Source organism: Haliotis rubra, unplaced genomic scaffold (genome assembly GCF_003918875.1).
Source record: "Haliotis rubra isolate DU_JTF1 unplaced genomic scaffold, ASM391887v1 Scf173, whole genome shotgun sequence".
NCBI classification, from domain to species: Eukaryota; Metazoa; Mollusca; class Gastropoda; order Lepetellida; family Haliotidae; genus Haliotis; species Haliotis rubra.
In genome coordinates this window covers 134497-149105 of record NW_025765703.1, presented here as the reverse complement: position 1 = coordinate 149105, position 14609 = coordinate 134497, and the positions used below count along the sequence as shown (strand labels likewise).

Here is a 14609-nt window from a genome sequence, read left to right as displayed (position 1 = left end):
CCACGATAACCACGTTTATTGAAAAATATATCCATGATAACCACGTTTATTGAAAATATATCCATGATAACCACGTTTATTGAAAGATATATCCACGATAACCACGTTTATTGAAAAATATATCCATGATAACCACGTTTATTGAAAAACATATCCATGATAACCACGTTTATTGAAAAATATATCCATGATAATCACGTTTATTAAAAAAATTGGAATTTGAAATACTAGAACTGTGGGACATTAAGTTAAAGTGATCATTGTCTGAGAATGTTACTGAAGATTGTAACATCTATTCCCTTGTTTGCGAATTTCAAATTCAGTAAATGAAATCTGCTTTTCAGTAAAGACTGTTTCTGGTGTGGCTAATCGTTTCAACAAGACCAATACTCTGTAGTCAATAATATGGGCTGCTTGTAGACCTACCCGTCAGCAAAAAGTACTGGAGTTGTGTGATTTATTTTAACGACACAGAGTACAATCTTGCTCTCACTTCGTACAGTCCCAAAGGGTCATGAGGAAAGGGCAAACATTTTTCAAAATCAGTGGTGTCATTTGGCCTTCGTCTGTTCTTCTTACCACCGACGGCGGCGTCTTTGTGATGCCCAAAACGGATTGAACTCAAGTTTATTTGTCCCACGCGGCAATATCGCTCTGTCGAAATGTGCATCCCAGATGTTCCAGAATCCTGTTTTTGTAGGTTCGAAATTTAGACCGGTTCTCTTAATGATTCCTATTTTGTCATTATCAGAACCATACCCTTCCTCGTAGTTTGATAAGGTGGTACACGACTGAGATCTACAAACAGTTAGCTGACGTAAAGAAAATAGCCTCGTTCTGTCTTCATCGCCCTTCTGTCCAGAACTAATGTTTCTATAACGAGGCACTTTTTGCACATATCTCGACCTCTTCAGTCACACTGTACCTTTTGTAATGGTGATTAGTGCCTTTAAACTCAGTGTCATGAAACGAGGTAATCAACCCAGAAATGATAATTCTGTCGAATCTTTTCACAATACACATCAGTACTGATTACATGGAGAAGTGAGTAGATGTACTTAACATTAGATACATATACATAAACTGACCTGCTTTGTATAACTCTCATTTAAATTATCCCCCTTGTTGCATTATCTACAGAGAGATACCAAATGGATTTGGAAAGAGTCTAAGTGTATGTGTAACAATCTCCTGTTGTTTTTCTCAAACACTTGTTCCACCCAACCACTCTCACTATATGTCCCTCCGCTCTCATTGTAACTCGCATTAACATTGATCCATGATGAATGCAAAAATACCTAACCTTGGCAATCCTCAGAAACAGCTTCCATTTGATACAAAGGACAAAGAAGCTGCGTTCACCATTATGTGTCAATGAACTACTGTAAAGCACCGGTCTTCTTTCTCTATAGCAGGAAATATAGTTACTCTTTTATCTCTATAGTACACTCAGTTATTGTAACATCCTGGTGTAGGGGCATACGTCCCAGCATCATGCTGCTTGTCGTGAAGGTGGAGTAAAGTGGTCAGGTGCAGGGACTTGGTTCACTGCTTGTCGTGAAGGTGGAGTAAAGTAGTCAGGTGCAGGGACTTGGTTCACTGCTTGTCGTGAAGGTGGAGTAAAGCGGTGAGGTGGAGGGACTTGGTTCACTGCTTGTCGTGAAGGTGGAGTAAAGCGGTGAGGTGCAGGGACTAGGTTCACTGCTTGTCATTATGTATCAGTCACTGGATTGTCTGGTGAAGACCACCGTCATGTACCTGGAATATTGGTGACTGTGGCGTTAAGCAACAAACACTCACACATATGCATTATTCATGTATGAACGTCCAAATGTTTTTACTGTTTTCAGCTTGGTTCAGTAAAAAGTCACTAGATGAATTCGGCCCACTATCTAATGGTAAGTATTCTCTAACCATGTAAGAATGTGAAAAGTATCACTTCCACTACCAGATACAACTCTCACATGATAACATATTGTACATAATTAAAAGTAGTATTTTTCACTCATAGATCTCACAGTTTGTTTCAGTTGTATCCCTACGTTCTTGTACATCATGCATAAATAATTAATTTATGGCTAAGGGGGTGATGATGTTCTTAAGGGGGCGTCAGCCATTTTGTGCACATGTTTCTAGTGGTGTGTGATGTGTGTGTGTGTGTGTGTGTGTGTGTGTGTGAGCAATTTTGTACATATACATATTTAAAATTTATTCTTTCAAAATATGGGAATGGGGAGAGGGGGTAATTGATTTTGTATCTGACATGCAGAGGGGGTCACCTAATTTGTGCACAAATTTTAGGGGGGGTTATTCACATTGTACATGCTCTTCCATAAAAATCATCATTTCCCCACCCCCCACCCCACTACCCATAACTTATGACCGGTCCCTAATCTCGATAACCTTACCAACGTCCGAGCAAGTCTCGTGTGATGCTCTGTGAAGTCATGGTCAAAAGAGTATTAGCAATTGTGCGTCAACAATTTGGAAATGTACACAGCAAATGCTAGACCTGTGGGGATGTTGGTCGGCGTATAGGGAAAGCTGACTATTGAAAATATATAGTTACTTCTTTTGCCGTACAGCCTCATAGATAGTTCCACTTTTTGGCCACTCTATATATTCAGTTAAACGTCTTAGCCAAATTACCATGTTTTGATTTCCAAACCGAACAGAATTTAGAATTCACATGCATAAGGACCCAGGAGGGTAGCACAATTACCTTCCTTAAATTCCCTTAATTGTCCCGTCAACGTACCTGTAGTGGATCCAGCATGTAGCAGCAGGCAAGTTATGATGTTGTACCCTGTTGGACACCTGTAGTGAGGAATGTAATACGTATCTAAATATACACTTGTCAGTTTGGCTGGGTGTATAGTTAACATGGAAGAGTTGTATAATGTATTTTCATGCACAATATGATACTAGGGCCTCTTGTATTACAGCAGCCAGCGCCATATCACAGCAGACAGAAGGAGACCATTCCAGGCAACTTTATAGTAAGTACACACAGTGATTCTTTCTTTACAGCAAGACATTACAAAAAATCTTTGTAGCAGTTAATTTTATTTTCTTTCTTTGTATGAGTTAGAACTGTTCTTCTTTCTTTATAGTTGTTAATAATTTACTTTTTTCACTATGGTAAGTCATACAGTTCTTTCTTGATGGTAGATAGTAAGGTGTTTCTTTCTTCATTGTAGGAAATATGCTGCTTCTTTGTCGATAGTACGTGATAAAGTGCTTCTTTCTGTGTGGTAGTAATGCAGTTCTTTATGCATGTTAGGTAGTAGTTCTTCCTTCATGGTAGGTAATATACTCATTATACTGCCTCTTGCCTTATACTAGGGAACGCGTTGCTTCTTTCCAGGTATAAGTAAACTGTTGTAAAGTGGTCCATTCTTTATGATGGGTATTTACATGAAACGCCTTTTTGAAAACACATACACAAAATACTCGTTTATTCAGTAGACTATGCAGTGGTTAGTTCTTTATAGTTTAGTACACAATTATTTCTTTACAATAGCCATATAAAGAATGTGCTCAAAGTATGCGTGGTAGTTCCCATTGCATACCGTAGCCAGTGGTTGGTGACCAAAACATCAATGGCTGCCAATATGTCTGGGCCAGGCAACAAGTAGTGTCGTCACCCCACGATGCCAGGGCTCCTGCTGGACAGTGTACTCGGGAGCAGTGTTGCCTCCTCAGAAATAGTCATAATCAAACTTTAACGAAGACATGCCATGAAGTGAAACACGAATACAATATATTGGGAATTTTCAGGATAACGGAAATATAAATTGTGTAGCGTGTGGGATGAAAATAACCATAAGCGTATCAACGAGAGAATGACACGTTAAACTTAAGTTCCGCCTACAATCAAATTAATGTTTCCAACTGCAAATAGTTAAATTGGTTACTTTTAGTGACATTTAAAATCTTGAGTTCTATGGAGTGTTTGACAAATAAAACGGTTTCAATTGATATTTTTAATAATGATTCCGATTAGATTTAGCATCACAGTTTTTCATATCTGACTAAGGAAACGGCGACATTTCAACATGATGCAGTCACAGAGGACATACGTTGTATTGACATGCTCGCCAGTCAACGCCATGGCAGTTTTATCACGCAGGCATATTAAGTGTCGAGAATATTTCTATGTTGGTTGGATCGCACTAGATACACAGTAATCCGATGAATCTCATTCTGTACAATGTGGTAATTTCATTGAGTATATGTGTTTGGTCTGGAGGGCCACGTCACATGAACATATCAGATTACGGAAGGTTGCCTCAAGTCAGGCACGAGCAAAATTGTTTACCGACGTCATGAGAGTGTCTACTTTCCGATGTTACATTTTTGTGTATTCAAACATTGTTAACGATAAAAGCTTTCCAACCGTGCCAGAGAAACAAACGTGGAATACAAGAGCTAAAAAGAGTGTACTTTTACACAACTATGGGTGAGTGAGCTTTACGGCGAATTTATCAATCTAAAGCGAACCGACGGCGAGGAACACTTAAATACATTTTATCACTTCCTGGATTCTTTGACCCACACATTCCAGGGCTGTGACAGAACATACTAAACAACAGACTCACTCATCCCACAAAACATGGACTCACTCATCACACTCAACAACAGGCTCACCCATCCCACAAAACATGGACTCACTCATCACACTCAACAACAGGCTCACTCATCCCACAAAACATGGACTCACTCATCACACTCAACAACAGGCTCACTCATCCCACAAAACATGGACTCACTCATCACACTCAACAACAGGCTCACCCATCCCACAAAACATGGACTCACTCATCACACTCAACAACAGGCTCACCCATCCCACAAACATGGACTCACTCATCACCACTCCATCCCACAAAACATGGACTCACTCATCACACTCCAACAACAGGCTCACTCCATCCCACAAAACATGGACTCACTCACTCATCACACTCAACAACAGGCTCACTCATCCCACAAAACATGGACTCACTCATCACACTCAACAACAGGCTCACACCCATCCCACTCAAACATGGACTCACCCAACATCACACTGGACTCACAACAACAGGCTCACCCATCCCACAAAACATGGACTCACTCATCACACTCAACAACAGGCTCACCCATCCCACAAAACATGGACTCACTCATCACACTCAACAACAGGCTCACTCATCCCACAAAACATGGACTCACTCATCACACTCAACAACACACTCACCCATCCCACAAAACATGGACTCACTCATCACACTCAACAACAGGCTCACCCATCCCACCAAACACACTCAACAAAGCCCATGCAGTCACACTCAACAACAGCTCATCCCACCAAACAGTCCAACTGTTAGTTTACCCTGTCTCAATCACATGAACAACGTAGGCCCTACACTGTGTTACAACATACAATAATGATACTTGTCTATTCACGTCTTGATGTACACATATTGATGTCTACCTATGGCCGGTCTCTCTGACTCTGATTGACACACACAAGGTGGCGCTGCTGACACAGGCTGCTCACTATGGGGAGAAACATTAATTCCATGTCACGAATGAAAATATCATTACTTTCCCTGGAGAGGCATGGAGACAAGGCAGGTCGGATACCCTTGTTAACCCCGCAGGGCTCGGCCTTCATTACATGGAAATACTCCTCCCACAAAACAACATAGGCTCACAGCTACGTTCACAGTCAATTGGAAACTTTATCGAATTATTCTTCCCATGTCTGAAGAACACAATGTTGGTAATAATACGTGTTTGAACGAGGTTGACATAATTTGCTTTTCGGGGAAACTTTTATAATTGTATCTTGTTTCCCTGTTAAACCTGCGTCAGCCCTTCCTCTCTATCCAAACAGACATCTTGAAACAATTGAACTACTGCTCATTTCGACCTCACACCAAACTCGCTCAGTATCTCACGCCTCTTACAAACTTTTCTAAGTTTTGTCTAACATCAGTTGTCTAGCATCATATGTCCTTGAGTGTTTGACTAAGTGTATCGGCTTCAATCTTGTTGAAGTCATATTAATTCGTTGAATATATGCCCGTCAGAAATACCACAATTATTGTGATCTGTGTCTTATTGCTAATGTGAATCTAAGTGTCATCTCCCTGGTGCAGATTCATATTCCAAGCATTAACTGTAAATATAATAACGTGGACGCCAGAGACGAACCAGGCTTGATTATCCCACGAACCCGTAGATTTAGGAGAACATGTCTCGGCGCTGATTGGTGCACTGCTTATATCCAGCGCAGTTATTATTACTTAGGACATTAAGTTTAAAGCGAGAAACAGACTTCCAACGCTGTGTTGATAGCTGTGAGCCATGGCAATGAGGGACACCCATGATCTGGAAGTAGACACGTTAATCACAGCAGGTTATTATAGACTGAGGGCTGTCTACGTCTGGCATCAATAATCGTCTGTTTTATATACCAACATTTTGGACTTGTGTGCATTATGATGGTGCAGTTACCTGATGGTCGAAATGGGCACTGGTTAGATCTTGTAGGAACATTGAATACTGTTTGGCCATATGGGGAATAGTGATTCCGTCGAGGGCGGGTGATGGTGGTGTTGGTGATGATGTGGTTGTGGTATGGTGATGGTGGTGGTCATCGTTGGTCGATCGTGTCTTGGTGGGTAAAGTGGGTCGGTAGATTCATCATGGCTGTTGTAAGTGTATGGTATGATGGTGGTTGCAGTCTTTACAATGAGTCAGTGTGGTTGTGTTACGTCCAATGTTTGTTGGTTGCAGTCTTCACAATGAGTCAGTGTGGTTGTGTTACGTCCAATGTGTGTTGGTTGCAGTCTTCACAATGAGTCAGTGTGGTTGTGTTACGTCCAATGTGTGTTGGTTGCAGTCCTCACAATGAGTCAGTGTGGTTGTGTTACGTCCAATGTGTGTTGGTTGCAGTCTTCACAATGAGTCAGTGTGGTTGTGTTACGTCCAATGCGTGTTGGTTGCAGTGGTTCACAATGAGTCAGTGTGGTTGTGTTACGTCCAATGTTTGTTGGTTGCAGTCCTCACAATGAGTCAGTGTGGTTGTGTTACGTCCAATGTGTGTCGGTTGCAGTCTTCACAATGAGTCAGTGTGGTTGTGTTACGTCCAATGTTTGTTGGTTGCAGTCTCTCACAATGAGTCAGTGTGGTTGTGTTACGTCCAATGTGTGTTGGTTGCAGTCTTCACAATGAGTCAGTGTGGTTGTGTTACGTCCAATGTTTGTTGGTTGCAGTCTTCACAATGAGTCAGTGTGGTTGTGTTACGTCCAATGTGTGTTGGTTGCAGTCTTCACAATGAGTCAGTGTGGTTGTGTTACGTCCAATGTTTGTTGGTTGCAGTCTTCACAATGAGTCAGTGTGGTTTGTGTTACGTCCAATGTTTGTTGGTTGCAGTCTTCACAATGAGTCAGTGTGGTTGTGTTACGTCCAATGTGTGTTGGTTGCAGTCTTCACAATGAGTCAGTGTGGTTGTGTTACGTCCAATGTTTGTTGGTTGCAGTCTTCACAATGAGTCAGTGTGGTTGTGTTACGTCCAATGTGTGTTGGTTGCAGTCTTCACAATGAGTCAGTGTGGTTGTGTTACGTCCAATGTGTGTTGGTTGCAGTCTTCACAATGAGTCAGTGTGGTTGTGTTGGATCCATCGTTAGTGTGATTGTGTTAGAGCAATGACACCGACTGTGTTGAGTCATATATTGGTAAGTGGTTATGGTCGTGTTGGACTATGTGTTGACTAGGGTAGATATCATATACTAAGCATGTGGTTAGGGATATTAAGGAACACTTTTACTATCCCTGTTCTCAAATACTGAAACGTTTTTATTCTAACCTGGGATAGCATATATTAAATATCAACGCTAAAAAATTGTCAGCCTCGTCTATCACACTACGCAGACTCCACTGAATGTATCAGAAACACTTGATTAGAACGTGGTAGAATATATGTGGCAGTCAAAGAGGTCACCATGTCACCTTGCTGCCGGCTCTGACGTCAGTAGTTGGACTGCAGTCAGATCCAAGTTTGAACGAGAGCGATGGATTGAAATATTTAGAACTCAATTACAATTGCCCAGACAAGACAGACACTTGACGGATTAGGAGAAGGTCAAAGAAATGTACTCGTCATCATTAGAAATATCGATGAACCCGTTAATGGCAATAGATAAAGTGCTGGAGGCAGTCACGTGATCTTTTCTGTCCCGCGCGTGTCGTGTCGGCCTCGTTTTGAACACGTTTTGATGAAGGCAATAAGTCTCGAGACATACGAGGGCGAACATGATTCGAGGTAATGACAATTGCCGTAGATGGACATTAGGCTAATATAACTTTGTTTTGAATTCATCTATTTAAATACATCCATTGTCATTAACGTCGCTACAATAGACAGAAGGTTTCTAGTCCATATTACCACCGAGAACTGTGGATTTGCTGATTCGACGTACCATCAATGTACCTTGTACACAAGTTAAAGCTGCTCTGTGTGTGCCTACTTGAACAGAACGTGTGTGTGTATATCCCGGTCACTTCAGGTGCGTGGGGAGTGAGGCGAGCCTATCGATCACATTGATGCTGCAGCTTCCATGGTCATCCATGAGGCTAGAATATTGCTAGAAGCGGCATAAACCCATACTCACTTGCTGATAACTAGAGTAAACTAATGGATCTCTTCCAGGAAATGTAGAACTCCATACATCAACGTTACTACAACAGAATATTCCACCAAGCATGGGAGGCTGAGATAGAAATACTGATAGAATACCTGATTCGCCTCGATACTAGTTTGGTTGTCCTCTCACTAATCCTCACTATAGGAGGCGATTCCTAGGTTACTGTTACTGTATCTATGTGTAAGGTTCCAGATGACTAAGAACATGTGCTGGATCGGGGAACAAACAACTGAATACAGGACAAGTCAAAGACATCTTTCCGGGGTTTTCTGTTTCGTGGTGATTTCTGATTATGTTTAATGTCAAATTCACCAAGAAAACCTCGGAAATCAAAGATTTGTGTGTTCAAAGCGATTTATCTACGAATTACTCATTTCCTAAAAACAGGTTAATGCAGATTATGTGTATGACCTATCGCTTGTCGACTCGGACTCGGAGAGGACGTCAGCTTTGCAGATTATGAAGTCATTGATTGCTAACGAGGTGAATCAAGTCTGCAATGCGTCTCCGAACTCGTCATATTTTCGCCCTGTTCATTAATCAGTTCCTTCAACGTCTGGGATAACTAGAAATCACATCTTAGATCCTAAGATCACAGAAAAAGAAACCCTTCAATAAATACCGTGTTGAATCTCAAAGAGTCCGGTGAGCTTCGGAGCGGGATTATGTAGTCTGGGCCGTGCAGTCCCCCCGCAGTCCTACATTAACTAACGACTCACAAGTGAAACTAAGCGATGTGGGATTGCCGGCAAATGCATCTGCTTCTAGAATTATGTAAACTGCTGTATAAACACACAAACTATTCTGAGTATTCTGAGGCACAGAAGTTGTTACTTGTCCCTACGAAGAAACAGAGTCAGAAGCGGCAGACACAGATCCACTCAAAGGCAGGGAGACACGCGCTCACAAACACATGTTCACGGCTGATTCGGACTGGAATCTCATCAGCTATATTCAGCTGTTTTACCAACGGAATTAATCCTACTGATAATAAGCACGGTTGTCATGCCGCTTTCAGTAAGAGCTGAAGACCTCAAAAACAGACTTCATATAGTAGTAGTTGGTTGTCTGGATTAACGTTGTCCGGAGTAGGAGGGTTTAACTGTGCTGCAACGGTTGTGATGGCCTGGCTAAGTGCAGATACAGTGGGTTAGTTATGACGACCATGCGTATCTCAGGTCTGTAACCATGAAACACTACACCGAATGCATTAAACCTAATTTGATCTAGTTAACATTGAGTAGCAGGAGGCGGTATTTGATACGGTGGTTTCTGTATAGTACTGCTATAATCCGCATCTCAGGTTGCACGACATATGGGCGGTTTAGTCTCACAGACAGAATATAGAATATAACTATAACCATCATAGCTGCTGCAAGTGGACGGTATGGCCATGTCAGTACCAATCTTTTGTTCATTTCATTCTTACCTTAGGTTCAGGAGTTTGGGAATAATTATCGGTTTTAATTTCTTTAGTTTATTTCATTTCATACATTATTTCCATTTTATATTGGTCACTTCGGTAGTATTCGTCATTGTCGAATCAAGTAAACTACTCAGTAGTTCCAGTAGGTTAAAATAATAGAGGCTAAGCCTATATGCAGGAATACAAACCCATATGTCCTGCTATTCCTCGAGGAACCATCCTAGGGCCTTATACCCACTCTACACGTAACAAAACAGGGTTGAATGCCTCGTGTGACATTAACCACAACAGCCACACCGATGACACAATACCTACAACGACCTATCTCTGGATGCACTGCATCAGAAGGATGCAATAAACACCTCTTGCAGATGCATCTCACAAATCCCAGATTGGATGACCTAACTGAACGATATGTAGACGGAGGTCACAGGACCCGAGCTGACAACACCATGTGACTGCAGGTGACCTGAGAACTTTACATATTGTCCGATACAGTTAATGGGAGTCTGTACCTGGACTCCTGCCTGGAGAAGGATAATGATGCCATGGACTTGACTTCAGAATATATGGGGAAAACCTCAACGCCATAGATTAACCAGTTTGGTTTATCCGACGTAACAGGTTGCAGTTGAGGTAAAAGGCGGTGACAATTATGTGAATGGATCACTGTAAATCAGGTGTCCTGGGAATGGTTAACCATGCCCTGCCGTACCTGTAGCATCCGCCACTACCACAGTTTGTTTGCAAGTAGGTCTATGTTTGCTGCATGACACGATAGAAGTACCTCTACCGCGAGACAACAGAAACCAGACGATCAAATTAGGAACTAGAAATCAAGCCACGCCATACTGCATTTACTGCTTTGTACTGCTTGTTGAAACTAAAATCGAAATGTACAGTTTAAATTACATCTGATGTGTTTTCGCTGAAGCAACATAAACATATCTCTTTTCTGATAACACCTTCTGATGCTGCCTTAGTCGTCATCGTGATACGTACAGGTGGCTACTTCAAACTGACTTGCTGTGATATAAAACACAGACACTGTGCATAGTGACGAATACCCAAGTCAGTCACCCACTCCTTCCCCATACTGATAAACGTTGACGACGACCACGACTACAGGATTCCCTCACACAGAAGGCTGAAGCTCCTTCGCACAGTAGGCTGAAGCTCCTTGTATCATAACCGAAATGTAGGATTGACAAAATATGAATATGTTTTACAGAAATCCTTTGTAGCCGCCAAGGGGTTAAGTAATCGTAACCCACAGTATCTGTTGGCATGTATGTATTGGAAATGCCAGATTTAGCTTTCCGGACAGACGTAAATGTGGTGCTTCAATTATTGATAATTGAGAGTTGTGGTTTCATATATTCCAATCCGAGAAACCTGTTTAGTTTGTGTGATTTCTGGGACAAGGAGACGAAGACGGATGTTGATCTATGTCTGTCTAGTCTTGTTACATACATACCAACATGTCTGTGTGTGTTTCAAGTTGCGGTCGGCTGGTGCCTCTCATATATGTAACAGTTACTTTGGTGTGTGTGCTGATCTGATAATGTCAGGGAATATAAAACATAATGTAATATTTTCTAGGAAGTAAAACATGTGGCTTTCATACCGTACTTGGTCTGACCATTTCATTAGCTGTTTCCAGTTGTGACATGGAGGTTTGCGTACAGCGTCAACTTAATAAAAGCTTGTTGCTGTTGACATAAATACTTGTACACGATATAACGCCCTCTGAGACAAGAACACTTCATATTCATGTATTTATGTAGATACTTAGTTTTGTACAAGTTTCAAAACCTTTTCTATATTCGTTACAAATAGCCCATTGTCCGAATCCGTCGATATGATGAACAGTTGTTTATGAATATCTATGATAGCAGGTGTTTACGCAAAGGTTAGGGTATCTTGCCCCACCAGTAGCAAACCCTCACACCCACACACACACACACACACACACACACACACACACACACACACGCACGCACGCACGCACGCACGCACGCACGCACACACACACACACACGCGCAAAAAACAAGCCAGTGTACATGCGAAGAAATACAGGACATTTCACGTGACATGTGTCGGGAATCGCATGGGACATGTTTATCATAATGTCTACCAAACTTGTTTTGAAAGCTTTAGAGACACTTCATCCTCTAAACACTAGTCTGTCTGTTTCAGGTTGCTACGTAGAGACATGTGTACCCGACTTCATCATCTGTGCCAAGCGATCGAGGACACAGCGCGGTTTCAGCATGTGTAAAATGGATCACAGAGTGTGCGCTATCGAGTGCTGGACCCAGACAAACAAGGAGACGGGAGCGTAACCGGGACCGCAGCGGCCCTGGGACGGCCAAGAAACGGTCTGCATCCGCCTTACAACAAGATTCAGACCCGGAACGTACTGATCATTGTCATCCTGCTTGTTTCACTGACATGTCGTTATCGTCGTCTATCGTGTGTAGTCCGCTAGCACCCAGCCGTTGTGTTGAGACTCCAGTCCATCACCTAGTAGTCATCATTCCGTTCATTATGGCTTACATTGTTTCATTGCGCTCTTCTTGTGTTTCTTTCCACGATGAATAATACAGAATATATTCCGTTATGTTGCGATTTGGGGGGGAACTATCGGGTTCCATATATCTGAGTTTATCTTGCTGTTGATCTTTAATAGATCATATGTCTTAGGAAACTGGTGTAGTATTCTTTTCAATGTGTAAATTGCATTTTGTAATCTTTAAGGCTCAAGCAGATGTATTTTATGTAACTTATTCTATTTCACATATACTACAAATTGTATTTTAACCCAGAATATTCTATATATTTACGACTGTCGTACAGAGCGATAGAACCCCGGCGGATGCGCATCTCATTGTTAGAGGACTATATTTTGAATACTACAATCTGACATCTCAGGAGGATTACTACTTAAGAGACAAATCAGAAAGTCAGTTTTGACCCCTTAACTGCACGATAGTAACGGTGACATTCACGGCAGAACCAGGACGTGATTCGCTCGGCAGCCCGCTTACCATAACAGCTTCCACTCAATGATATACAAGTCGGCCCCTTGCCTGGGAGCAGGGTCTACTGATAAATTCAACCAAGCAAAGGAGCAGCTCAGTCGAGATGTTTCACGGACTGGGTCGTCTGCTAACATCCATGTGAATTTAAAGGGCTTATCTCTTCTTAGGGAGTGTTTTGTTGGCTGTCATGCCAGACGCCTTAGAGAATGGTGCCGCCGCACGTGGCCCAGGAGGCCGCGGAAGGGGGAGGAGACTGCGTGTCGTGGGAAGGACTGCGAGTCTGCGAGGAGCAAGGCCCAGTTGCTAGCAATGCACAACTACAGCAGAGATACTGCTATTTCCGGCAATCTTCAATAAAGGCAATTCGTCTTGAACACTGGCATTTCTCGTTGTTACTTTACATGCCTAATCTTCGATTGACTAGAGTCGGTCGTAGATTCAGAGGTTGGTGCAATGTGTCGCGGCTACAGCTGGGACGATGCCACCGGGTGTAACTCCCTCTTGTTAAGGAATTGATTTAACTTCAAAACCCTCTGTTGAAAGTATTCAAAGAAATAATGTTGCATGTTCATCCATAATGTAATCAGGCAGGAGACACTTATTCAGCCACTACATAATGCAACTGACATCAAATGATCACTCAAGTGTATTTTTATGGGGTTTTTTAAATGTTAATTTTGATAAGGATGTCATTTCTAAAGGACAAGAGATTATAAGATAGAAAATTGTTTTACTCCCGAGAGATGCGAGTGTTGTTCTTTAATATAGTTTTTTTGTTTCATGACTGATGGTGGACTATTTCGAAATAATTGGACAACGCAGTCAATGACATATATTATACACACAGGACGCTATGCTAGTAGAGTAAAAACAATATAGTTGCTGCTAATATAGGTATTCACATGCACCTTACAGCTTTGCATCTGGTTACTTTTAACAAGCAAACGTGTCACATCATGCGGAGATTTGAGATCAAACACCCATGTGGTCATGATTATGTACTGCATCAATGCTATATCAGTCTCCCCATTTAAATAGTGCAGTACATCTTATGTTATAATGATTCAAGACAATGACATCATTCCGGAATATGCTGATGGAATCTGAACGATGTGTAAATTTGAATAATATGGAAAGACATCCGAAACGTCGTGTGACAAAATTAGCGCGTTTTGTTTCAAACTTTTGGTTATTCACCACTTTTCCTTCTTTTATGTCCACTTGAACCTGTTTAGTCAGATAATCGAAAATTATTACTCCCTAACGTTGACGTTCAATACTTACATAACAAACATAGTACTTCCTTGTTTAAAGACGACAGCCTACACCATGGCAATTTTAAAGTACAATAGATACATAAACAAACATCAATCAGTTACATATATCTACATATGATATGTACAAAGCACGGTTATTTACAACAATGATAGTTCAGAAA

At 41.6% G+C, this 14609-nt stretch overlaps 1 protein-coding gene across 2 annotated transcripts in view; it reads left to right on the top strand.

The window, feature by feature from the left end:
• Positions 1-13545, top strand: part of LOC124272775 — a 71940-nt gene extending 58395 nt beyond the window's left edge. For both annotated transcript variants that reach the window (XM_046707977.1, XM_046707978.1), the window contains 3 exons: positions 1851-1898; positions 2946-2999; positions 12327-13545. In XM_046707977.1, the coding sequence (XP_046563933.1) occupies positions 1851-1898; positions 2946-2999; positions 12327-12472 (248 nt within the window). In that variant the 3' untranslated portion in view covers positions 12473-13545. The remainder of the gene's footprint in view (positions 1-1850; positions 1899-2945; positions 3000-12326) is intronic.
• Positions 13546-14609: the final 1064 nt, after the last annotated feature.